Raw genomic sequence first — 25,279 nt, 5'->3', positions numbered from 1 at the left:
AACTTCATCCTCAGCAACTGAGGAAGAAATTTTCTATAGAAAACTTCATCCTCAGCAACTGAGGAAGAAATTTTCTATAGAAAACTTCATCCTCAACAACTGAGGAAGAAATTTTCTATAGAAAACTTCATCCTCAGCAACTGAGGAAGAAATTTTCTATAGAAAACTTCATCCTCAGCAACTGAGGAAGAAATTTTCTATAGAAAACTTCATCCTCAGCAACTGAGGAAGAAATTTTCTATAGAAAATGTCATCCTCAGAAGCTGAGGAAGAAATTTTCTATGGAAAATGTCATCCTCAGAAGCTGAGGAAGAAATTTTCTATAGAAAATGTCATCCTCAGAAACTGAGGAAGAAATTTTCTATAGAAAATGTCATCCTCAGAAACTGAGGAAGAAATTTTCTATAGAAAATGTCATCCTCAGAAACTGAGGAAGAAATTTTCTATAGAAAATGTCATCCTCAGAAACTGAGGAAGAAATTTTCTATAGAAAATGTCATCCTCAGAAACTGAGGAAGAAATTTTCTATAGAAAATGTCATCCTCAGAAACTGAGGAAGAAATTTTCTATAGAAAATGTCATCCTCAGAAACTGAGGAAGAAATTTTCTATAGAAAATGTCATCCTCAGAAACTGAGGAAGAAATTTTCTATAGAAAATGTCATCCTCAGAAGGCTGAGGAAGAAATTTTCTATAGAAAACTTCATCCTCAGAAGCTGAGAAAGAAATTTTCTATAGGAAATGTCATCCTCTGAAGCTGAGGAAGAAATTTTCTATAGAAAATGTCATCCTCATCCTCCTATAGAGAATTTTTTCTTAAGGAAAAATGCATCCTTTGATCCTCTGATTGTTTCCAAATATTTGGATTAATTCGCATTCTCAAATTTCCAGGTCCTTGAGATAATTGCCTCTATGACAAGTAGTTTTTTTTCGAAGTGTACACATGTACCTCCTTAAGTGTAAATTTCCTTTATTTGTCCTCAAAATGCGCTTCTTTTTCACTTCCTGTGACGGCTGAACGTTACATTTTGGTGTCTTTTACGCCAAGTTTGTTTGTATTAAATACTTTTCATGTGTTGAGTGTAGTGCAGTTTGAATTGTTTGTTGTGTCCTTTTTATGTCGGTTGGATTGTTGAGGTTTTCAGTTTTGCTGCTCCCTTTTATTTTTTTATAATTTCAACTTATTTATATCATGTTACACAAACACACACAGTAGTACAAATATCCTCCTGTGCACTTCACTGCACACTTGACGAGGGCACTTTGGGAACCCCACTTTAGTTGTTACAAATGCAACAACACAACAACACAAAACATCAGCATTGAATAGAATGTAAGTGACAACAACAGACAACGACCAGCGATTAAAGTGACACAACCGAACAAGGAAACAGGACTATAACAGGATATGTGACAACAGCAATATTGGCAGCCAGCAGCAGTAGAAGCGCAACAGTAGCAACAGCAAAAGTACTGACTGCCATTACCACAAACAGTACAGAACAGAACAGCAAAAAAACAAGGACCTATACAATAATACAAAACAAGGACAATGAAAAATTCAACTATACCAAAGCAACTAAAAACTGGCAACAACAAGAAATTGTAATTCAAAAGCAACAACAACAAAAAGAAGTGGCACAAACACAACCACATTTAGTGGCTGTGTTGGCATACATAATGTTATAAGGAAAAACTGTTTTTCCTTTAAGAAGTAACGACGAAACATCTGCAGGCTTACACAAAACAAGCATATGCTTAACTAAAGGCAGAACAATGGAGAGAGAGAGAGGTATTATGCAGAGGGTCTCGGTAAAAATGCTTAATGTTTTTGACGTTCACAGGAGATTTTTCGTTTTGTTCGAAAACCTCTCTACACCTCAACAGTTATACCTTAACAATACATTTGTTATTAACACAAACACACACACAAGGACACGAATATACATTAAATATTCACGGGCGGTCTCCTTTAAGACTCGCACTCAAACATTCACAAGCACACACACACCTTTTGTGTACACCTCCTCCAGGGATGGAAAATCCAATACAATGGGATTATTATGGGGAAATGTGTTAGAAAAGTACGTTAACAACAAGTGCATATGTTTGAAAATAGAAATGTGGGCTATTATAATATGAAACCTTGCTTGGGTGCCAACTAGACAAAGGTGCGGCCGCATTTGGTATCTTGGCAGATTTGACCATTTAAGATTTTTATTCTTTTAAATGGCAATTAAATGCTACAAATGTTAACCAAGTCGATCATTTAAGTAAATTCCGATAACAAACCCTGCTTGGGCGCCAAAATATGTGGTTAAATTATACATTATTTTTTGATGATTTTCTGGGCGCCATTTACAAAGATTCTTGTCTTGAAACACAAATATTTTAAAAAAACACTTCTAAATTTGATAACTTAGACGATTTTGAAAATTTGAAAATCCATGAAATTTGATCATATGAATATGATTCATTTAAATAAAGATATGCCCTGTCTGGATTCAGATCTTTATAAATTCGCAGGCTCTGACTATTGTCTTTACTTAATAATCCTTGAGTAATTATTTTGCCCTGAAAACTTTTTTGGCCGTTGCAAGTTCTGAAAATTGTTTGGGGATTCTTTTATTCGGATATTGAAACATAATTCTTTTAAGATATTTCAAATGTGATCCCAGAGAATATAGGTGTGTATCTTCGTCACCGGTTTCCAGCATTACTATGTAATTTGGGGTAAAACTAGGCACTTTGAAAAGTCGCTTTATAAAACATTGTATTGATTTCTTCAAAGTAAGAAAATCCACAGACTTCAGCAGCCTATGTCTGTATTGATCTGCAGACCGCTAGGAAAAGTTTCCATTTGGAATTCACACTGATATCTTCTCTTCCAATAAACTGACTCCATGTGACATTGATAGCATTTTTAGCCTCGTTACATCTTTGTTAAACGTGTTTGTTGAATTTCATTTTTGGTGTAAAAGTAACTCCTAAGTATTTGAATTCGTTGGCAATTTTTATTTCCTTTCCCTTATAAGTCCATCTTTCATGCTTGCTAAGTTTCCCAACGTTTCTGAAAACCATTTTTTCCGACTTGGAATGGTTCACTACCAAGCTCCACAGATTGCAGTATTCTTCCCACTTGTCAGCTAAAAAACAATATCATCAGCATATAGAAGAAGCCTGATGTTAATATTATCCACGAAAAGACAACCCACGGCGAAAGAATGTAGGGTTAAAGTGTAAAGCTGTAGTGGAGCTCACTAAGACTAGCTGCAGTAAAATAGCGAACTTAACCGCATCATTGTGGAACACGCAAATGTTTTATAAATATATTATACTGGTGTAGTCACGATCACATTGACTACCCATCCTAAAAATATAAACACCATTCGAGAAGTGGTCTTAAACTGAATTTAAAAACAAAAGTGTTGAACTTTTGTGCATGAATTACCTGAAGGAATGGACCGATATAGCCCATCATGACACCGGATATAATTTTGAGGATAACACCTTTGCACACATTTGGATAGTTATCCTACCCACCGACCATTTTAGTTGGTTATCCTAAGAAGCATGGAATTGTCCATTAAAAATATCATTCCAAAAATATTTTCAAACAGTGATAAGGAACTAAATGATAGTTGGAACTTTGTGGAGAAGTTGATACTCCAAGGCGTCGTCCAATATATTCTCTCTTCAAACCTGATGTAAGTTTGAGAGAAATATTATAATGTTCAAAACGTGGATCAATGACAGTCACTTCATTCGATACACTATTGTGACCAGTAGCCATTTTACTTGGTCAATGTATGGTTTTTAAGGCTTTCGGGTCAATGTAGGCGTTTTTAAAGCTTAAAAAATTATATCATTGAAATGAGAACTACCTTCGGTAAAAGTTTCATTATTGTGAGGTAGTTGATAGTTGAAGAAGTTGTCCGGCAATCTCCGAGCGTGAGAAGTTTGAGAGAAACATTACGAGGCAAAGGTTAGTCACTCTTTAAGATAAGTTATCGTGCTAACCAGCCGGTAGGACCATTATGTCAGGAAGCAAGGACACGAAAAGCACGGTAAAAATGTCCAAACGAAACTCGAATAGACCTTAAACTGTACTTAAACGAAAATTTTGAACTTTGGTGAGGAAGGAAACCCCCCCAAGGTGTTGTCCGATATCCACCAGCCATTAATTTTGACCTTCGGCACATTGTGTCAGGAAGCGGGGACATGACCACGAAACAATTATATCGCTGTAAACATAGTATCTTCGGTAAAAAGTTCTAAACGATACTCGAACAAACCTTAAACTGCACTTAAACGAAAATGTTGAACTTTTCTGAGGAAGGTACCCAAAGTTGTGGTCCGATATAGACCTTTTTGGAAATTGATGCACGTTTGGAAGAAATTTTACAATATTTCGAATATTCAATTCGTAAGTGATCTTCAGTCCTTTTAGTTGGTGTCGTCAGTTTTTTGTAGGCTTTTGGGTCTTTATACCCGAAAGTATGGACTTAAACACGAAAAAAATTGTACCGGCAAGTACAACCTGCTGCAGAAGAATTTGAAAACAATCATTTTTAAATTTTATGTGACGATTCCCAAACGCGTGGACCGAGACAGACCATATTCGAACCTGATCTTTGTCTACAAGAAAAATTAAGAAGTACCCAAAGGAGTGGATCTTCTAAGTTGATGTTAAATTTGGACAAATCGGATAATATGTGCTAGAGTTATCGTTCGCAACAGACAGACTGACCGACGGAAATGCCTAAATCGACTTCAAATTATCTGAAGCGGATTTTTTTCCAAACATATTTGGGGACCAAAACAATTATTTCCAAGAGGCACTTTTCAATCAAACCATCAATAGAAACTTTTTAGGATATTTTATATACATTTCATGCTATTTTTGGAAAATATTACTATATATCAAGCTCAAAGTACCATTTAGATTTGTTACTCCGTCTTAGCCGAATATTTACAGAATCCATTCATAAATTGAAATTCTATAACAATTACTGAAGAGAAAATCTCAACAGACCCGTATTGTCTAGTGGTTAGGATACACGATACTCAGTTCGAGGTAATGTTTGATATTTTCAAATCGTGGAATAGGAAATCAAAACTTCAATGGAAACTGTGGCTTTTCTGTACATTTCATAATATTTTTCGAAAATATTACCTTTTGGGTTTATGTCAAACTCAAAGTACTATTTTTTCTAGATTTGTCCCTCCGATTTAGCCGAATACATACAGAATCCATTCATAAATATAAGTTCTATAACAATTACCATAGAAAAAAATCTCAACAGTCCCGTATCTATGGTTAGGTTCGAGATATTGTTTCCCAAACCTTTAATAGAAACTTGCCTGCTGCTTTTGTATGCACATAAATATATTTTCGGAAAAAAATATCCCAGGCTCAAAGTATTATTTTTCCAAAATTTTCTACTACTTTTTTAAATTGAAATTATATTACAATTTCTGAATAGAAATTCTCAACAGTCCCGTATAATCTAGTGATTAGAATATCTGAGTCTAAATCGAAGTTTCCGATTCTCTGGGGTAAATTTAATATTGCTTAGACAATTCATATTTTCTTCTTCTGTTCACTTTCTACATGGTGACTTTTGCGATATGTATTCAGATATATTCCCATGGTATTTTTAGATTGGCAACCTGGAAGTATGTCCCTCATGTTGTATCGAATACTTCTGAAAATGAAAAAGAATCATTTGGATAAACCATAGTTTTATTCTAATTAATTAAGAGTTAATCTAAACAGTTCCGTATTGCATAGTGGTTAGGATAAACGACATCCAGTTCGAAGAACTGTTTTCAATTTTCAGATATTTTGGAAAATATTTTTGTATCAAGCTCAAAGAACCATTTAGATTTGTTACTCCGCCTTTCCCGAATATTTACAGAATCCATTCATGAATTGAAGTTCTATAACAATTACTGAAGAGAAAATCTTAAAAGTCCCGTATTGTCTAGTGGTTAGGATACGCAATACTCAGTTCGAGGTAATGTCTGCCATTTTCAAATCGTGGAATAGCAAAATCAAACCTTCAATGGAAGCTGTCGCTTTTCTGTACATTGCATGATATTTTTCGAAAATATTACCGTTTTGGATTATGCAAAACTCAAAGTACTATTTGTACTTTGATTTGTCACTGCGATTTAGCCGAATATATACAGAATCCATTCATAAATATAAGTCCTATAACAATTACCATAGAAAAAACTCAATAGTCCCGCATCTATGGTTAGGTTCGAGATATTGTTTACCAAACCTTTAATAGAAACTTGCCTGCTGCTTTTTGTGTGCACATAAAAAAAATAACCCAGGCTCAAAGTATTATTTTTCCAAGATTTTCTACTACTCCTTCTTTAATTGAAATTATATTACAATTGCTGCTGAGAAAAATTTCAACAGTCCCGTATTGTCTAGTGATTAGAATATCTAAGTCTGAATCGAAGTTTCTGATTCCCTGGCGTAAATTTAATATTGCATAAACAATTCATCTTTTCTTCTTCTCTTCACTTTCTACGTGGTGACTTTTGCGATATGTATTCAGATATATTCCCATGATATTTTTAGATTGTGCAACCTGGAAGTATGTCCCTCATGTTGTATCGAATACTCCTGAAAATGAAAAGGAATCATTTGGATAAACCATAGTTTTATTCTAATTAATAAAGAGTTAATCTAAACAGTCCCGTATTGCATAGTGGTTAGGATAAACGGCATTCAGTTCGAAGAATTCTTTTCCATTTTCAGATCGTGGAATACCAATACAAAGTCTGTAATAGAAACTTGAAACATTTTCGGAAAATGTTATCTCTTCCTAGATTTCCTTACTTACTTAGCTGGCCCATTACAGAACATTTGTTCGATAGACCGAACTAAGAAAAAATCTCCAATTCTCCCTGTTTAGTGCTTCGCTTTCTGGAATACCGCGCCTTGTCATCTCTTCATCCACATGTTTGCGCCATCTATTTTTTGGCCTGCGCCTTCTGCGTGCACCGCCATGTGGCTCGAATTTATACGCCTTTTTCGCGGGTTAATCATCACTCATTCTTATTATATGGCCTAGCCAACGCAATCGCTGCATCTCGATACGTTTAACTATATTGAAGTCGTTGTTCACCGTCAACGCAGATTGGTCCGTAGATTTTTCGAAAAAAAAATCTCTCTAAAACGCCAAGTCCGTAGATTTTTCGAAAAAAAATCTCTCTAAAACGCCAAGCACTGCCTTATCTGCTTGCGGAAGTACCCAGGCTTCGGAACCATACATCAGCACGGGTAGTATCAGTGTCTTGTAAAGCGCTATTTTTGTTTGACGAGTTGTGGCTTTGTTTTTGAAGTGGTTACTTAAACCAAAGTAGCATCTGTTGGCCAATACAATTCTTCTTTTTATTTCACAACTGATGTCGTTTGTTTTGTTTACGGCGGTGACGAGGTATACGAAGTCTTTTACTACCTTAAAATTATAGGAACCAACTTCAACAGTTCGTCCGATCTCAATGGACGCATTGCGCGTCGACACCATCAACTTGGTGTTCTCGCCGTTTAGCGCCAGACCCACTTTAGCAGATTCTCCTTCGACCCTCATAAAGGTATCGGTTACTTTTTTTACTGATCGTCCCATGATGTCTATATCATCAGCATAAGCAAGTAACATGTGGCTATTGGTGTAGATTGTGTCACTTCTTTTGACGTTTGCCTCTCGTATAACCTGTTCTAGCAGGATGTTGAAAAGATCACACGAAAGGCTTTCTCCTTACCTGAAACCTCTTTTGGTACAAAACTCTCCGGAGAGGTTCTTTCCTATTTTAACTGAAGATCTTGTGTCAGTTAGAGTCATTTTACAAAGCCGAATGAGCTTTGCGAGGATACCAAATTCAGACAAGGCTTGGAATACCTTTGAACGTAGCGGGCTGTCGAAGGCTGCTTTGTAATCGACAAAAAGGTGGTATGTGTCCATCTGGATCTCTTGGGTCTTCTCAAAGATTTGTCGCAGGGTAAATATCTGGTCAATGGTGGACTTGCCAGGTCTAAAGCCGCATTGGTATGGTCCAATTATTTCGTTGACCATGGGCTTTAGTCGTTCGCACAATATCGCTGACACTATCTTGTAGGCGATAGGGAGAAGACTTATGCCCATATAGTTGGAGCATAAAGTCTTATCTCCTTTCTTATGGACGGGGCACAGGATGCTTAGGTTCCAATCGTCGGATACACAGATTTCGTACTACTCTTTCTCTAAGTTCAAGTTATATTACAATTGCTGAAGAGAAAATCTCAACAGTCCCGTATTGTCTAGTGATTAGAATATCCTAGTCTCTGTCGAAGTTTCCAAATTACTGTGCGGCAAGAATGTATTGTGCGGAGATAATTCATGTTTTTCTTCGTGTTCACCTTCAAAGTAGTTATCTTCAGAGATGTATATACATATTGCCATTATATTTTTAGATACTACTGGTTAAAAATCATCGTGTTGTATTGAATACTCCTTAAAATGCGTCTATTATGGAGGAGTGCCAAAGTCCATTTGCATGAGTCAAAATTATTTAACAATTGCTGAAGAGAAAATCTCAACAGTCCCGTATTGTATAGTGGTTAGGATATCCGAATTTGATATGTAAGGATCACTTTCTATGTTTTTGGATTTTTTTTTCAATTCCAATCGTAAGAACTGCCCAATATCATTAATTATTCTTTAGTGCAGATGTTTCTAATACTTGCAAAAGTGAGTATCAAGGGCACTAATTGCTGTGTTTTCTTTTCATTGGAGATGTTGAGGAAACTCGCAAAACGAGATATTCCCTAGAGAACACTAACAGCTTTAAATCCCAAATATCGAAGGCAAATATTTTCTTAAAATTCGGCTTATGAATATTGAATTAAATTTTCAAAATCATAGAAACCGACACATTATCCCTCATTCTTTTGTACGAGTAACAATTTTTAGGGAAACGTTTTTTTTGTTTTTTTTTTGCCTTAAACTGGTAAACTGTTTTATTATAGGGAATCACATTATACACGGAGATTATGACAATTTTCCATTTTATTTTACATAATTGAGTCCTTTAGCATTTTGGTTTCCTTTTAATTATTCCTCTGCCCATAAAAACGATACCTTTTCGCATACCTTTTTTTAACATTTTCATATCCCATCCCTGCCTTGCACAACTTTCGTCTTTAAGAAAGTAGCAAAAGACCCTTTTTAACGTGTAGGGATTTGATACGAAGCAGAGTGAGAGAACAAGAAAAGGGAGTAGCAGTAGTATCCTTAACGTGGGTAAATAACACTGAACATATTGAGTGGTGGTGATTCCAGACAGACATACAGACAGACGGTTACAATTACGAAACGAAATAAAAATGAAAACAAAAGGAAAATTCAATTTTCCGCCTTTTGTTTGCCGTTGTTGTTATTTTTTTTCGGTGTGTGAATTTTATATTTTGTAATTTGTAAAACTTGTTTTTTACTGTGTGTTTTGGGCGAGTGATTTCTCTTATCAAACCTTTAAAACAGTAGCAGGACAATAGGGATAGGGCGAACAATGATGATTACTCTTTGACCCAAGAAGATTCAACAAATACAGTACACAGAATCAGGCACACACACACTGGCTCACATCCAGAGGGAATTTCAAAGTTACTTACATGAAATGAAGTTAAGCGTTGTTATCCTTGTTGTTGTTGCTGTTGACTGTTGATATTAGTTATTTTGAAATATCCACATAAACTGTGATTTAAGGAGATCAAAGAAGAAAACTTTGTTTGACAGGAAGTTTGGAACTTTTTTTATTAAATTATTTTCGAATTTGTTTGAGATGGAAAACCACAAAAAGTAAAATGCAAGCCACAGAATTAATTATATTTTTTTATTAATAAACTTTTACATTTCGCAATGAATATTTTTAAAACAATTTAAATTTCCACTCCTTTTTCAATATTCTCACTTAGAATTTTCTTCTTATTTTTCACATACAAAATTCTCAATTTCAAAATTGCCAGGATCTTTTGTGATACTTTTTGTTATTATTATCCAATTCTATTATGGTATTTTTCATCGATTTTGTAACACAAAATTTGTTTATAACATAACCGAAAAATCGTATTTCAATTTTTTTTATTTTACGTTAACATCATTACGTTATAATGTTGCTTACGCGTTGTCGTTCAATGCCCCACGTCCGTTCCGTATGACATATCTAAACAAACTAAATCGCAGAGAGCAAAATGCCAACGGCCACCACACAACAATGTCAATGTGCAATGCAAGCACTCCAGCCATCGTCGCACAATTCCACAACGAACTTCATTATGAAAAAGGAAACAATTCCAAAGAGAGGGAGAGAGCAGAGAGCAAATAGTTTTACAGAGAGTAATAATCGGGTTTCACATTCTCATACTCAACTATAAAAATAACTATAGAAAAAGGTAATGCCTATGAAGAGGTTTTTTCATCACTGAAAATAATCACAGACTAGAGCCAAAAATCACGTGTTTCCTTGAAAAATAATTTGTACATTTTTATTTGGGTGACGTAGGGGATGGAAGATACCAAGGAACGGTCCTGACCGGCTTTAACATGGCAAAGTCCAAGATTTGTCTTGGTCCCTCTTTCATCTCAAGTGGACACTGACCTCTCCGTGGTGTCACCTGGGGTAGCTGCCATTAACACCCGTTAAAAGTAGTGAGCTAAAATGTGCCGCGCGTTAAGCCATAAAAAACCCTAGAAAAAGCAGCCTACTATGAAAAAAGAAAACCAAATCCCTCTAAAGTTGACGATCCCCGCAAACGTTTTAAGGACCATGATCTGCGAATCTGAACCTGGAATGTTCGCACTCTTTATAGAGAAGGTGCAGTGTACCCATTGGCAAATGTACTTGAAAAGTACAAGGCCGACATCACTGGCATACAGGAAATACGATGGAACGGGAAAGGCGTCACAACAACACCTAAAGGTGACGTACTTTACCTGCCATGACACAAAGCATGAGTTTGGTTTCGGATTTGTAGTTGGTCCGAGGTTAAAATATCTGGTCTCCAGTTTTACCCCTGTGAATGAAAGACTCGCTGCAATTCGATTAAAAGCAAAATTCTTCAACATCAGCTTTATTAGCGCTTATGCTCCCACTGAAGACAAGGACGAACAGACCAAAAATATATTTTACGAGCGCTTAGAAGAAACTTATGACCGTTGCCCTGCCCATGACATTAAAATTATACTGGGCGATTTTAATGCCAAAATTGGAAAGGAGAATATCTTTGGGCCAACGGTCACGAAATTCAGTCTCCACAGTGAAGCATCCTACAATGGTATGAGGCTGATAGACTTTGCAGCTGCAAAAAACATGGTAGTTAGCAGTACCAGATTTAATCATCTCGATAATCATAAGGGCACCTCGCTGTCTCCAGATCAAAGAACAAGTAATCAAATTGATCATGTTGTGATAGATGGAAGACATTCATCGAGCGTGTTGGATGTACGATCGTTCCGAGGCGCAAACATTGATTCGGACCACTACCTTGTTGCAGCAAAGGTACGTACCCGTCTAAACGTTGCAAATAAAGCACGAACAGACACAACACGGAAGTTGGACATCGGTAAGCTGCAATCACAGCATATTCCACTCAACTGGTCCAACTGCTTAATCAAAGCACTACTCGTCCCGATAACATATCAGGACAATGGCAAACATTGCCCACTCCATGCAAACAGCCACAAAGTCAGTACTTGGATTCCAGGGACCTCCACAAAGGAATTCATGGTATGACCAGGAGTGTCGTGCTGCTACCGAAGAGAAAAATGCGGCATATAGAGCTACTTTACAATCAGTAGGAACGCGTAGCGCACGAGAGAGATATCGGGAGAAAAGGAGAGAAGAGAAACGTCTTTTCGGCAAGAAAAAGAGAGAAATGGAAAAGCGGGAGTGTGAAAAAATCGAGATGTACAGGAGCCAGAATGAAGTCCGAAAATTCTACCAAAGAGTGAAACATCAAACAGATGGCTTTGGTACAGGCACATCCTCCTGTAGAGACCAGCAAGGTAATCTGGTAACAGATACAGATAGCGTGCTCAGGATATGGAAATAACATTTCTCCAATCTGCTGGTATCCAATAGTAGCGAAGACGATGATACCACAGATCCAATCCCAGAAGATGGTATTGAATGTATACCACCCGGCCAAGATGAGGTGAAGACAACAATAAACCGGCTGAAAAATAATAAGGCAGCAAGAGTCGATGGCCTACCTGCGGCAAATCCTGGAGAAGACCCAAGAGATGCAGATCGACACATACCGCCTTTTTGTCGATTATAAAGCAGCCTTCGACAGCCTGCTACGTTCAACTGACACAAGATCTACAGTCAAAATAGGAAAGAACCTCCGAAGTGTTTTGTACCAAAAGAGGTTTCAGGCAAGGAGACAGTCTTTCGTGTGATCGTTTCAATATCCTGCTAGAAAAGGTTATACGAGAGGCAAACGTCAAAAGAAATGGCACAATCTACACCAATAGCCACATGTTACTTGCTTATGCTGATGATATAGACATCATGGGACGATCAGTAAAAGAAGTAACCGATACCTTTATGAAGGTGAATCTGCTAAAGTGGGTCTGGCGGTAAACGGCGAGAAGACCAAGCTGATGGTGTCGACGCGCAATGCGTCCATTGAGATCGGACCAACTGTTGAAGTTGGTTCCTATAATTTTGAGGTAATAAAAGACTTTGTATACCTCGGCACCGCCGTAAACACAACAAACGACATCAGTTGTGAAATGAAAAGAAGAATTGTATTGGCCAACAGATGCTACTTTGGCTTAAGTAAGCAGTTTAAAAACAAAGCCACAACTCGTCAAACAAAAATAACGCTTTACAAATCACTGATACTACCCGTGCTGACGTATGGTTCCGAACCCTGCAAGTAAGTATCTTTTTTCGAGATGTTGTTAGATACAAGCCAGGTTTCACTGCCGTATAGTAGAATCGATTTTATACAAACTTCGAATATTTTATGCTTGATTTTCCTGGATATATGTATGTGAGCTTCTCCATACAACTTGCATACGTCTAAATGCTGCTCTCGCTTTATTTAGCCCATTGATTACGTCCGTTTTTGCACCGCCACTCGTTGTTACAGTGCTTTCTAGATAGCAGAAGCCATCAACATATTTAATTACTTGGCCTTGTAACATGATGTGTTCAGTACTGGTGTTGTTTATTCTCATGGCCTTTGTTTTGTTGATGTTAATCTCAAGTCCAAGTCTCTCCAGGTCTTCTAATTTTGACTGAATGTTGGCTATCTTGTAAGAGAGAAGGCTTATATCATCTGCATAGTCTAAGTCTTCGAGTTGTCGTTTTGCCTCTTCCCTGAGATCAGACTTCATTCATTATTTCATACAGTATAATTGTGAACAGTAGGGGTGCCAGAGGGCATCCTTGCTTTACTCCCGCGTTTGTGAGAAATGGTTGGTTTATGTGTCCGTTGTGAAGAACTGAGATTTCTGCATCCTCGTACATCGCTTTTATTATTCGGATTATTTTCTGGGGTACTCCCTTTTTGCTCAATGCTTTCTGACTGCATGTTGGATATCTTGTGAGAGAGAAGGCATATATCATACGCATAGTCTAAGTCTTCGAGTTGTCGTAAGAGACTACATTTTATGCCTCTTCTGTGAGAGCAGACTTCATTCATTATTTCATCCATTACTATTGTGAACAGTAGGGGTGACAGAGGGCATCCTTGCTTTACTCCCGTGTTTGTGAGGAATAGTTGGCTTTCCGTTGTGAAGAACTGAGAGTTCTGCATCCTCGTACATCGCTTTTATTATTCGGATTATTTTCTGGGGTACTCCCTTTTTGCTCAAAGCTTCCCATATGGCAGTTCGTCTGATGGTGTCAAAGGCTTTCGTGAAATCGATGAACAGTAGATACAGGGGGTGCGGCATTATATTGATTGTTCTATTATGACTCGTAAGGTGTTGGCCTGGTCTACACAGCTTCTATTTGGTCTGATGCCAGATTGTTCATCTCTCAGAATGTTTTCTACTTGCCTTTGAATTCTTTCTTTCTTTCTTTCTTTCTTTCTTTCTTTCTTTCTTTCTTTCTTTCTTTCTTTCTTTCTTTCTTTCTTTCTTTCTTTCTTTCTTTCTTTCTTTCTTTCTTTCTTTCCTTCTTTCTTTCTAGTATCTTGTATATGGTGTTGAGCAGGGTTATTCCTCTCCAGTTGTTACAGTCTTTCAAGTTGCCATTTTTGCGTAACTTTACAATGATACCTTTCTTCCATATTGGAGCAGTCTTTCTTCTTCCAAAGCTGATATGATGTGAGTTCGTAGTAATTCAATGCTGTAATAATGCTGCCATATATTCGAACTTCTGCGATCCGTTCATGAGTAATCTTACGCTCTAACACGGTGTCATAGGGGTTTTTTGCACTTTTCAGGCTATTTGCTCAGGAAGTATGGACTTGCACCTGATGAAACTTGTACCGTCGTATAGGGGGCGGTTAATACAAGTTGTTACAACAAAAATCAAAGCGATTCCAGAGCAGGTCCTAAGCTGAACATTTCCGTACTTTTGTGTGGGAGGTATCCGAAGAAGTGGACCGATTGAGTCCGAGAACGTTCACGATGTGCAAAGTATGGACCAAATCGGTTACACACAAATTCTCCGAACATTTTCGAACTTTTTTGTGGGAGGTACCGGAAGGAGTGGACCGATATAACCTTAAACTAAGTTTGGATAAAATATTACGAAAACCAAATCTTGAACCGAGAGTTATCTTGCGCTCCAGCCAGACAAACGGACAGTGCTAAATCAACTTCAAATTGACTGAAACGGATTTCGTCCAAACATATACCAACCATTATTTCGATGAGACACATTTTGCCCGGAGGATATATGGGAGAGAGATGCGAATACAAATAAAACGTTTGTTCACATAGCCAATCCTCTTCAAACGTCAACCTCACCCACTGTCCACCTGAGACTTGGTGTCCTCTGTTCATGCAAACGAGGCTCTGGCGACCTATCATAGGCGGTATAAACCTATATGCGGCATTGAAGAAATACCTGCAGCACATTACATTGGAGTTCTTTTTAGACTCCTTGCTCGATTGTGATGGGATCAAGCAATAGGGATGGCAGCGGAGGAGCCAATGGTATGGTATGGCCAACGGTGGCGCCCACAGGTCTTCAGAAGATCTACTATCAACAAACCCATACTTAGAGGGTAGCTGGCAGCCCCAGCACTAGGTGCGGATGCGATGGCCCAATCAGTCACCCATCTTTAAACAAACCGATTACAGAAACATCAACAAGCAATACAAGAACTGATAACCCATCGATGACGACCTATGGATTTAAAACCCGGTTTATGATTGGAACATGGAATGTAGGAACACTCTCTGAAACATCGAGACTCAGCCAATTCCAGAACGAAAAAGCGAAGCTTGTTGGCTGAAATCTGGAACACTGTCTCTCAAATACGGATATAACTTTATTTACTCCGGGAATACCTCTAACAGAGTACATGGAGTTGGTATACTTTTATCACCAAAAGCCAACAAAGCCCTCCTAGGACATAAAGCCATATCCGGCAAGGCTCAACTCAAAATTCCGCAACATATCTATCGTACAGTGCTACGCCCCAACGGAAACCGATGATGATGATTCAAAAGATTTATTCTACTCTCAGCTTGACTCGGCTATAAGCTCTCTGCCAAAGGGAGACATCAAGCTTATTATCGGTGATTTTAATGCCAAAGTGGGTTGTAATAACAGCAATTTAAGCACAGTTATGGGCACACAATGCCTTGGGAACGTAAGAAACGATAACGGCGATAGCCTTGTCGATTTCTGTGCCAGAAATCGTCTATTTATTGGCGGCTCTAAGTTCCCCCTTAAAAACATCCATAAATACATATGGGAATCATCAGATGGCCCAACGCGAAATCAAATCGACCACATCCTCATTAGTAAACTCTTTCTGGGCTCACCGATGGATGTCAAAACGAGACGTGGAGCGTCGACAGTGACCACATTCTGCTAGTTGCTACTCTACGTTTAAGACCGGCCGTTATAAATCGCCAACATCAAAAGCCCTAAAAATTAATCATCCTGCGACTGCAATCCGCAGAAACGGCCCACAAATATAAGGTAGGCCTAACAGAAAAACTCCGGGGAAACAACATGATAAACACATGGGACGGTATAGTAACAACGTGCAGAGAAGTAGCATCGTCCGTCATTGGAACTGTGCAGCAACCTCAAAAACCATGGATCAGTAACGAGACTCTCGATGCAATAAAACATCGCAAGCGATTATGCAACATTCTCCTAAGAACCAAAACAAATGAAGCCAAAGTACTGGCCAAATCGAACTATCGCGTTGCTGCAAATATTGTTAAGCGTTTGGCCCGTAGAGACAAACGTCTGTATTTCAACAAGCTGGCTGAACAAGCAGAACAGGTTTCTAATATTAGTAATATTCGTGGTGTATACGAAACCATTAAGCAACTGAGTGGTAACAATATTAGACCTATATCAGCAATCAAGGACGAAAATGGACGTGAACTAAGCAGCCCCGAGGAGCAAATAGACCGCTGGCGTCAATTCTTCAGCACCGAGATCATCCTACGTACAAAGAGGTAATTACAACCCTGAAGTCACTTAAAAATGGCAAGGCAGTTGGTCCGGACAACATATTACCCCAATTATTAGAGACGTGTGGGAGACAAATGTCTTTCCCAAAGAGTGGAAGAATGGTACTATAGTAACTATCCCAAAAAAGGTGATCTCACCGAGTGCCAAAATTGGCGAGAAATTACATTATTAAATGCAATCAGCAAAGTAATAGCTCAACTTCTGCTTCAGCGTATATCTCCTGTGCTCGATTCGATTTTACGGCAGGAACAGGCGGATTTTCTCTCTGGCCGATCGTGTGCATATCAACTCCCTACGTATAATCATCGAACAGTCCGCTGAATTAAATTCATCGCTGTATCTCTTGTTCGTGGATTTTGAACGAGCCTTTGATACCGTCTACCGAGATGCTATGTGGAGCGCCCTTATAAACAAAGGCATTCCTCTTAAAATTGTAACCCTGATCAAAGAACTTCATAGAGACGCCGAAATAAATATCTGTCCGTTTCAACGACAAAGAAAGCAAGGGCGTAAAACAGGGCTGCCTCTTATCTCCCACGCTTTTTCTCATACTCTTAGATTCTGTTTTAGAAGCAACAAACGCCGAGGCTCCCTATGGAATTCGCTGGAATGTAAACGGTTTTCTTGGCGACATAGACTACGCAGATGCCATCTGCTTTTTCGCCCACAACTTCGACCACATCAGTGCTAAATTGGAATCGCTAACGCGTAACGCCTCCAAAGTCGGTCTACAAATAAACACTAAAAAGACCAAACTGATGAGAATAGGCTCAACATGCCAAACCCCACTCACAATAAACGGGTATACCATTGAGCACTTTTGTTACTTGGGAAGCAAAATTACTAAAGACGGCGGATCAGAAGCAGACATCAGCGACCGCATTAACAAGGCAAGAAATGCTTTCCGTTCTCTCAACAAAGTCTGGAGATGTAACGCCATATCAACCTCAACAAAAACCAGGATATTTAACAGCAGCGTAAAATCTATTCTACTGTACGGCTGTACGACTTGGAGTTTCACGCAAGCGACAACTCGGAAACTTCAAGTGTTTATCAACCGCTGCCTACGGCAAATTCTGAGAATCTTCTGGCCGAACAAAATATCAAATTCAGAACTACTGCTCCGAACTAATTGTAGCTCTGTTGAAATAGAAATCCGCAGGAGAAAATGGGTCTGGTTAGGCCATATCTTACGCAGGCCACACAGTGACATTGCCAGAACCGTGCTAGACTGGAATCCACAAGGACAACGAAAAAGAAGACGCCCAAGAAACACCTGGATTCGCTGTACCAAAAAAGAACTTGAGTCAGTCCATATAACCTGCGGTCAAGCAAAATACCTGGCCAACGATGGAGAGAGCTTGTCGGTGCCCTATGTTCAACCTGAACTTGTTACATCTGTTTTGTATTTATGTAATTAATGAACTTATATTATGTAAGACATACAGTCCGACATTGCCTCGGCCTTCTGCATTCTTTTATTTTTATTATGTCAGAAATGATGTGTGTGAAGATAAATTGGATTTCAAATTGGAAAATTTAAATTTAGCAAAGACACGAACCAACAACAGCGTACTGTACAGATCACTTCTAGGACCAAATTTAAATTTGAATTTAATGAACAAAATTTAATTTAAGAATGAAAATTAATATTTTTATAATATTTGAACAATATTTAACTGAATTAAAGGAAACTGTAAATATTTATTTAGCATACAATTTTATTATATTAATGAGGTTTGTTTAAATGTTTAAATAATTATATACGTGTCAAAAAAAAAAAAAAAAATTGGAAAAAATTATTTTATATTCCCACTACGAAAACTGCTAAAGGGAAATTATTGTGGGGCCCCCCACTTATTAATGGGGAGGGGTTCGTCCACGGAATATTTTTTTCTGGATAGGGCATCGAACGTCCATCAAGCCCATGTCTTTCAATAGATTCCAAATATATTCAGATTTTGGAAAAAAAATAGTTTATATATTCCCACTGCGAAAACTGCTAAAGGGAAATTATTGTGGGGCCCCCCACTTAATAATGGGGAGGGGTTCGTCCACGGAATATTTTTTTCTGGATAGGGCATCGAACGTCCATCAAGCCCATGTCTTTCAATAGATTCTAAATATATTCAGATTTTGGAAAACAATTATTTTATATATTCCCACTGCGAAAACTGCTAAAGGGAAATTATTGTGGGGCCCCCCACTAAATAACGGGGAGGGTTTCGTCCACGGAATATTTTTTTCTGGATAGGGCATCGAACGTCCATCAAGCCCATGTCTTTCAATAGATTCTAAATATATTCAGATTTTGAAAAAAAAAAATAGTTTATATATTCCCACTGCGAAAACTGTTAAAGGGAAATTATTGTGGGGCCCCCCACTTATTAATGGGGAGGGGTTCGTCCACGGAATATTTTTTTCTGGATAGGGCATCGAATGTACATCAAGCCCATGTCTTTCAATAGATTCTAAATATATTCAGATTTTGGAAAAAAATTATTTCATATATTCCCACTGCGAAAACTGCTAAAGGATAATTAAGTTTTCTGTTACAGAAAGTTGTTCGTTAAGTCACTTTGTTCTCTGTTCTTCATGATAACTTGCAAGTAACCAACCACACCATATAATGGTTTGCGTTCGAGTTATTGTGTCGGGATTTGGCTCATTGGTCTAAGAGGTGGGTACAAACGCAGTTTTGTAGCTGAGGATTGGGTTCAAATCCCCGAGGTGGCGAAATTATTTTTTTTTTTATGTTTTATAAATTAAGAAATAATAATAAACTATTTTTTTCCAAAATCTGAATTTATTTAGAATCTATTGAAAGACATGGGCTTGATGGAAGTTCGATGCCCTATCCAGAAAAAAATATTCCGTGGACGAACCTCTCCCCATTATTAAGTGGGGGCCCCACAATAATTTCCCTTTAGCAGTTTTCGTAGTGGGAATATAAAAAATATTTTTTTTCCAAAATCTGAATATATTTGGAATCTATTGAAAGACATGGGCTTGATGTACATTCGATGCCCTATCCAGAAAAAAATATTCCGTGGACGAACCCCTCCCCATTATTAAGTGGGGAGCCCCACAATAATTTCCCTTTAGCAGTTTTCGCAGTGGGAATATATAAACTATTTTTTTTCCAAAATCTGAATTTATTTAGAATCTATTGAAAGACATGGGCTTGATGGAAGTTCGATGCCCTATCCAAGAAAAAATATTCCGTGGACGAACCCCTCCCCATTATTAAGTGGGGGGCCCCACAATAATTTCCCTTTAGCAGTTTTCGCAGTTGGAATATATAAACTATTTTTTTCCAAAATCTGAATATATTTAGAATCTATTGAAAGACATGGGCTTGATGGACGTTCGATGCCCTATCCAGAAAAAAATATTCCGTGGACGAACCCCTCCCCATTATTAAGTGGGGGGCCCCACAATAATTTCCCTTTAGCAGTTTTCGCAGTGGGAATATATAAACTATTTTTTTTTCCAAAATCTGAATATATTTGGAATCTATTGAAAGACATGGGCTTGATGGACGTTCGATGCCCTATCCAGAAAAAAATATTCCGTGGACGAACCCCTCCCCATTATTAAGTGGGGGGCCCCACAATAATTTCCCTTTAGCAGTTTTCGTAGTGGGAATATAAAAAATAATTTTTTCCCAAACTCTGAATATATTTAGAATTTATTGAAAGACATGGGCTTGATGTACATTCGATGCCCTATCCAGAAAAAAATATTCCGTGGACGAACCCCTCCCCATTATTAAGTGGGGGGCCCCACAATAATTTCCCTTTAGCAGTTTTCGCAGTGGGAATATATAAACTATTTTTTTTCCAAAATCTGAATATATTTAGAATCTATTGAAAGACATGGGCTTGATGGACGTTCGATGACCTATCCAGAAAAAAATATTCCGTGGACGAACCCCTCCCCATTATTAAGTGGGGGGCCCACAATAATTTCCCTTTAGCAGTTTTCGCAGTGGGAATATATAAACTATTTTTTTTCCAAAATCTGAATATATTTGGAATCTATTGAAAGACATGGGCTTGATGGACGTTCGATGCCCTATCCAGAAAAAAATATTCCGTGGACGAACCCCTCCCCATTATTAAGTGGGGGGCCCCACAATAATTTCCCTTTAGCAGTTTTCGTAGTGGGAATATAAAATAATTTTTTCCAATTTTTTTTTTTTTTTTGACACGTATATAATTATTTAAACATTTAAACAAACCTCATTAATATAATAAAATTGTATGCTAAATAAATATTTACAGTTTCCTTTAATTCAGTTAAATATTGTTCAAATATTATAAAAATATTAATTTTCATTCTTAAATTAAATTTTGTTCATTAAATTCAAATTTAAATTTGGTCCTAGAAGTGATCTGTACAGTACGCTGTTGTTGGTTCGTGTCTTTGCTAAATTTAAATTTTCCAATTTGAAATCCAATTTATCTTCACACACATCCCACAGATTTGTTTTGCATTTGCTATTTTCTCTCATTTTCTGGCATTCCCGACCCAACATCTTTGTTTTTTTTTTTCATTTGAGTCTTCTACCCGAATTAACAAATAAAATACTCATTTAATTAAATTATAAAATCGAAATTTTTATACGAATTTCTTGACGTTTTTCTAATGCACTACATTGACAACACTCTACATGTCCACAATCATTCTCTAACAGGCTCGAAATTTCCCTCTCATTCTCCACATGCCGTTCGTTTGTTCGTTGAAATCACGAACAAAGTTATGTTATAGCATTTATGGAACAGACAGGCAGCCGGAGAAGCCACAACCACAGCTCGAAGCAACCAACAACCACTCTTGATTTGAATATCGAATGTTTGTTGTGTGGCGTATGGCAATGACTCTCCTGTGGCGCCTCTTTTTTTACATTTTCCATTATTGTTATGATTTTTTTCAGTTTGTATAGCTGTGCGGCGCGGTTGTTTTCCTTGCGTCTTGTGCCTGTGCTTGGGGTTTGTTTTGTTTTCATTTCGTATCTTTCGGTTAGTGTTACTTCTTCTTGTGATTTTAAGTGGAGAGCAGAGTAGTCCCTTTGGTGTTTTTTGTTGCTATGTTGTTGTAGGTTGTGTACACAACAGTCAGTCAGTTCGTCAGTCAGGTTTTAGTGGTTTATGAGTGAATGTGACGCGGTCAGGCCACCACCGCCATCCGCTCACTGTCAAAAGTGTAGAAGGTTATGTCAGCTGTATTATGACGAGGATGATGATGACGATGAGTATTCCTGTGATGAATGAATCTCTCTCTGTGCTTTGATTTCCTACTCTCCCAAATAAATCAAACTTTGATTCGGGTTTCTTCCTTTCCCTTTCTGCCGGATAACTTTGACAGATTGATTGTCGTGTTGTCTTTTTAGAGCTGGGAAAATTTAATTTATGAAATGAATAACAGTTTTCGAACAGAATATGGGGGGATGGATTTTTGTTCAATGGATTTTGAAGAGGATCTCCTCTTTGGGGAAAACATATCCTACATGAGGAGACACACTAACATTTGTAATGATAAATCCACATGTGTGCTGGGCTGAGTGAACGATACAGATGTACATACATTGCGTTGCGTTACATTAATGTCAATCTGCTTAAGTGCGGAATGCTTAAATTTTTGTGGGAATCAAATATTTATTGAATTTGTCCCGACATTTGAAAATTGGATAAGTAGTTTTGAACCCGACCAGAAAAAAGAGCACAGACACCACATATTACATATTTTGGGATGTATGATGTTATGTGTCTGCGAGGATTTATTGTGATAAATTTGAAACATTTTTCTGCTGGAATTCTCGCTGACAGATGTCATTCATTTTGGTATGTCGAGTAAAAGTTATGAAGACATGTCTACTAGCAAGGTTAGGAGAGCTAATAATCCAGCACATCAATTGAAATTTATCACCTTCACTGGGAAATATGAGAAGTTACATCATAGAAGGAAAGTTTGCGTTGCTCCAGTTTTTATGGGCAGTAAAATACTTCTGCCAGAGTATCCTAATCAAATATTGAGTGTCGTTTGTGGCTCGAATTGACATGGCGAGTTATTGAGGACATTAAAAGCTCAATTGCCAAAAATCCAGCATATGTTCCAATATTGGACGGCTGCAAACAGCGCCTGTTCTCCTATGAGGAGACTAAAAACTAAACTAAAATCTAAAAACCATTTCGAAGGCAACAAGAAACCTTTGAAGTAATTTCAAAAGACACGGGTCTCAATCTGCAGCCAACGAGAGTGCTAAAATCACTTTCATTAATTAAGTCTTAGCAATGTCTTTTTTATTTTAAGAAACTCAAGTAGATACTTGTGACTCACTGTACATGAGCGGCTGACTTTCATGCCTCATTCCTGGTAAACAATTAAAAAAGAAACGGGCAACCTAGTTCGAAATTGCATCGGCAGGAGTAGGCAACTAGAAACTACATGAGTAATCTCAAAAGACACGGGTCTCAATCTCTTGCCTGAAAAAGTGCTAAGAATAATATCCAAAAAATAGCCTGGACTGGGCTAAGTTTGTACGAAGTAGGCAAATTAAACAACGCCATTAATTAAATGTACCGACTTAAGATAGGCGGATAAGGTATTCATGAATAGGCAATATGAGGAAGCGCAGGTGACGTTCAGCTATAAGGCACTGTATCATTGGATTTGTTCCCATGTCAAACAGGACCATGATGTTAAAAATTATGTGCCGAATTGATACGATACTGAAACATGTATAACCTCAATTAGAAGAATATAACACTTTTTGTAGGCAGAATATCCTCTGACATCGAGTCATCTCTTCGCAACGAACAATGAGGCTTCCGAACAAACCGTTTCTGTGTAGACAATATAAGCATCTTAAGGATCATAATAGAACATTCGTCCGACTTCAACTCCCCACTTTTCCTACTCTTTGTTGATTTTGAGAGAGCATTCGACACTATAAACAGGAAGGGTATTTGGTCAGCCATAAACACAATATGCGTTGCGTCACAACTAATATCGCTTATAAACGATATAAGGACATCACCACCCTCAATCACTGATGTAAAACATGTTATTTCCATATTAAAAAAGCAGCTGATGTGCTACCTCCCGAAATTTTTTGAGCCAATTCCTTCTATAGGCAATTCCTTCTTCATGCTGTTTACCTGATGTGACAAAAGAAGGTCTAACCCTAACGATGAACGGCGACCTGAAAAAAGGTTGTAATTGGAGAGCATCACCCTCTTTAATACCAGCCATCGAAACATCTCTTCGCAAAGAACAAAGTGCCTGCAATAGCCCTGTTCCTTTACGTGCAAGAATCTTCAAGTTTTACAATTTTTTACTCGAAAAGCGTTCCTTTACTTCAGACACCATACAATTCATATGGATTACAACTTTTGCCAGTTTTACCATTTTCAAAAGTAAAAGAACAGACCAAATATAAACAGCTTTATGAATATACCCTAACATTTGTCCGAGTTCACCTCTCTCCTTTTGCCACATCGGCATTCGGGCACTGCTAATATCGCTTATAACGGAGCTATAAAGTGGAGCACCACTCAAAGTTCGCTTCAAAGGACAAAAAAGACCAGCCATTCACTATAAACAACGTCATCTGGAAACTATCACCTGCCCTATTTCTAATTGTATTGACCGAAATCCTGAAGGAAACGAATGAGGAAGTGCTATCAGGCAACCATCACATGGCATCTCAACCAACGACATCACGATTTCGACTATGCAGACGACATTTGCTAAAAACTGATATGTTGTATGCAGAGTAGTTTTGTAGAAACTGTCAAGAGGTCTTCTGTCTGCAGAAGCCCTTAAGAGGTCTTTTTCTTTATAGAAGACCTCAAGTGGTCTTCTTTTGTTTTTATTATACCTCAAGCAGTCTTCTTCAGCCTATAGAAGACCTTAACACGTCTTCTTCTGTCTAAAGAAGACCTCAAGAGGCCTTTTCACTCAATAGAAGACCATAAGTAGGCTTCTTCTGTCTATAGAAGACTTCAAGAGGTTTTCTTATAAAATATTTCAAGATATATTCTGTCTATAGAAGGCTTCATGAGGTCTTCTTCTGTATATAAAATACCTAAAGAGGTTTTTTTCTGCCAATAGAAGTCCACAATAGGTCTTCTTCTGTTTATAGTAGAGGTCTTCGTTTCTCCATAAAATAAGGAGGTTTTCTTTTATCTAAAAAACGCCTCAAGAAGTCTTCTTCCGCATATAGAAGACCTGAGGAAGTCTTCTGTCTATAGAAGACCTCAAAAGGAATTCCTTTCTCTATAGAAGACCTAAAGAGGACTTATCCTGTCCATAGTAGACCTTATGAGGACTTCTTTCGCATATAGAAGACCTCAGGAGGTTTTCTTCTGAAGAGGTTTCTTCTTCTGTCCATAGACGACCTCAAACGGCCTTCTTCTGTACAAGGGGTCTTCTTCTGTCTATAGAAGACCTTAAGTTGCCAGCTTTTGTCTATAGAAGACACCAAGATGTCTTCTACTGTCTATAAAATACCTCAAGAGGCCTTCCTCTCTCTATAGAATACCTCAAGAGACCTTCTCCTGCCCATAGAAAACCTGAATAGGTCTTCTTCTGTG

At 37.8% G+C, this 25,279-nt stretch overlaps 2 protein-coding genes across 4 annotated transcripts in view; one reads left to right on the top strand and one right to left on the bottom strand.

Annotated features, from left to right (window-relative positions):
* The window catches only part of unc-5, a 181,167-nt gene that overhangs the window by 142,907 nt on the left and 12,981 nt on the right, over positions 1–25,279 (bottom strand). The window contains exon 1 of one of the 3 annotated variants that reach the window (XM_073991363.1): positions 9,670–10,297. The exons of 1 other annotated variant lie outside the window; for it this stretch is intronic. The gene's annotated coding sequence lies outside the window, so the exon portion shown is untranslated. Of the gene's footprint in view, positions 1–9,669; positions 10,298–25,279 lie in introns of those variants that run through there. One more of the 3 variants, XM_073991364.1, reaches the window with a different exon arrangement.
* Positions 16,206–16,667, top strand: LOC141406231 (uncharacterized). The gene has a single exon (XM_073991431.1). The coding sequence runs from the start codon at positions 16,206–16,208 to the stop codon at positions 16,665–16,667; it is 462 nt and encodes a 153-aa protein (XP_073847532.1).

Source organism: Musca autumnalis, unplaced genomic scaffold (assembly GCF_047663935.1).
Source record: "Musca autumnalis isolate F117 unplaced genomic scaffold, ASM4766393v1 scaffold_5, whole genome shotgun sequence".
NCBI lineage: Eukaryota > Metazoa > Arthropoda > Insecta > Diptera > Muscidae > Musca > Musca autumnalis.
Note: the sequence above shows the minus strand (reverse complement) of the source record. Positions and strands in the feature narration are given on the sequence as shown.

Excerpts from the sequence above, each read along its gene's own strand:
- LOC141406231 (XM_073991431.1), top strand. The coding sequence starts at position 16,206 with ATGATAAACACATGGGACGGTATAGTAACAACGTGCAGAGAAGTAGCA.